The 2,903-nt window shown below is 33.4% G+C and overlaps 1 protein-coding gene across 1 annotated transcript; it reads left to right on the forward strand.

Moving 5' to 3' along the window:
• Window positions 1–260: 260 nt before the first annotated feature.
• On the forward strand, window positions 261–1,379 carry LOC131056605 (BTB/POZ domain-containing protein At3g50780-like). The gene has a single exon (XM_057990909.2). It carries the CDS (start codon window positions 261–263, stop codon window positions 1,377–1,379), a length of 1,119 nt encoding a protein of 372 aa, XP_057846892.2.
• Window positions 1,380–2,903: the final 1,524 nt, after the last annotated feature.

The following is a 2,903-nucleotide window of genomic DNA, read 5'->3' on the forward strand; positions in this document are numbered from 1 at the left end:
GCGTAATAAGAGTGAAATAGGGAAGACACGCAAATCGATAAAAGGAAAGCTTTCTCGAATTACACAAAATCTCTTGTAATTCTCGAATGAAACAAAATCTCCTCCAGCCGACCTCAACACATTCACCGCATATCCCTGACACGAATTAATATAAATACGTTTCACTTCGATCATATGCAACGTAGAGCTACCATTACAAGGGATCTCGCATCTTGTATAGGTTAGGATTCCTGTCGTTGTATCAGCACTTTGTTTATGCAATGGAAAACGCTCAGCTGCGTTTCGGATGCCCGACCTCCGCAGATGTAAAATTGTGGCTGATGGGCCCAAATGAGGAAAAATACGAAAGAAATCCAGTTCATCTCCATTCCGTGATTCTGGAAAGATCAGAGTTTTTTGAAGTCAAGTTGTCAGACCAGTCATCAAATAAACTGCCCGAAATCACAGTAATTACTTCTCATGGCTTCCATGACTATTTAAAATGCATTCAGCTCATGTATGGCGAGCGGGTGAATTTCTCCAATGTTGAGGAATGCCTGGCTATTCTTTCAGTCGCTTCCGAGTTACTTGTTGATGACTGCATCAACAAATGTATGCAATACTTGGAAGCAGTTCGTTGGACTGCGGAACAAAAAACCCAAATGCGAGAGGTGCTCTCTTCTCTGGGGTTGGAAGCTTCAGCAGATTTAGCTGCAAGGCTTCATACAGAGGACGACGAACATATAATCTTTGTTGAGAGGATGGTCACAGAAATGGTCTCTCTCATTCAAGGTCACCATCAGGTAACCAAAAACCGCAAAATTGCTGAGGAATATATAACGGGCATCTTGGAGGGAAATTCATCTAGGGAGGTTGTGGAAGTATGCGGGCGTGTGCTTTTGCGAGAGTTCAAATCATGCATTGGTTCGGGTAATTTCTTGGGTATGAGGTCTCTGTCTAAATTTATCCAGTATTGCAAGGGAGAGATACTCGAAGCTGCGTTTAGGGCTTTTGTTGAAGATCCAGAGCTTACTAAGCATATCAAGGAGCTAGCTTGGGAAACATACCAACAATGTTGTGAAGATGCGTTCTACACTATAATCTGGTTTATGGAGGCCACAGGAGAGGGAAAGATGAATATTTCAAGAGCTTCTCGAATTTCTTTTCTCATTACTTGGTTACCGATCATGACCAAATTATGTTTTGGAGAACTTCTCAAATTTGCAGAGTTTGAGAAAGCAGTGCTTAACATCGTTGAGAGCCTCCTTCTGGTGGACAAGGAACGTATTTGTGCAGTATGGGCAAAGGTTTACAACGATTATAACATCGATATTGCTACTCCATTTACTTTGTTTAAAGATCTACTAGATGCTCACGACAAATATACACCAAAGCAGTAGTATACTCTGTTATATTGGATCTTGTGTAATCTTTTCCATTTTGCTTTTTGTTTTTATTCGTAGATATTTAGGGGTTCCAGTGGATATTGGACTACAGAAAGTGTTTGAGCTATGGTAGTTTTTGAACTTGGAAAGTGTTTGCCATGCTTCATGGATTTTGGTCACAGAGAAGTTTACATACTTGTTTTCTTCTATTTGTCGCTGCCTGATACAGGTTACTGTAGTGATTAAACAGTCTAAAGTTTTTAATTAGGTCTTCCATAATCTGTAATCTTCAATATTTAATATATTATATAAGATGAAAATGGTGAGATAAGACCTGCCTCTTCAGCAATCAATTTTTATGAAGGTCAATGAGTTGAAAACATGTGAGATTATGAACATCTGTCAACTCCAGGATGTTCCTGGTATGCCAAGTTAAATGTGGTTGTTCTCCCGTCATTAAATAATCAGCTAAATATTGTTAAAACTTATAATACTTATTTCAATGGTGTTTCCATTTAAGAAGGCATAATATTTCAATTTTCGACAGATGCAAACATATATGCTTTGGACAGATTACATAACCCTTACACTAATTTAATTTATTAGTTCCTGTCAACAGATAGGTGACTGTTGCATTTGTTGGATAATTTATTACTTTCTGCCATGCATCATGGATTTTGGTCACAGATAAAGCATATTTTTCTTCTATTTGTCACTGCCTCATACCGGTTACTATGGTGATTATAAAAACTAAACTTTTTCAATTATGTCTTCCGTAATCTGCAATGTTCAATATTTATTATTTATTATATTATAAGAGATGGAAATCGTCACAACATACCTGCTCCTTCAACAATCAATTTTTATCAAGCTTAATGAGTTAAAGGATTGTGAGATTAAGTTCACATTTTTTATTTCAGGACGCTCCTGGTATACCAAGTTATATGTGGCAGTTCTCTTTTTGTTTAACAATCAGCTAAATATTTGTTAGAATATATATATATATGCTTATTTCGATGGTGTTTCCATTTAAGATGGCATAATATTTCGATTTTCAACAGATGTAAATATGTGTTTTTTGGACTTAACTTTCTAAAAATATAGTAGGTTATATATATACTAGTTTAGAATGTTTATTATTAATTCACAAATTTATTTAGAATATTTTGAAATGGAAGGATCTAGAATATAGAAGGATGTAGTTGTTTCTAATTTTATAATATTTTAATATGATTTTTTAGAATAATTCTATTTTTTCATATGAATTTAGAAACTTGTCATAATTGAAATGATAGTATATAATTGATAAAATATTTTAATATGAATTTTTATAATATATTCTATTTTTTTATATATGAATTTAGAAACTTAATCAATTTAATTTTTTAAATATATTTAATAAGATTGTTATAGAAACTTGTCATAATATATATAGTTTTAAAATTTTAATGTTTATTATTACTAAATTAGTAATTATTAATTGATTATCATTTAATGTTAATATATAATATATATATTAGTGTATTAATTTAGAAACTT

The sequence above is a fragment of the Cryptomeria japonica genome, chromosome 10, assembly GCF_030272615.1.
Source record: "Cryptomeria japonica chromosome 10, Sugi_1.0, whole genome shotgun sequence".
NCBI classification, from domain to species: domain Eukaryota; kingdom Viridiplantae; phylum Streptophyta; class Pinopsida; order Cupressales; family Cupressaceae; genus Cryptomeria; species Cryptomeria japonica.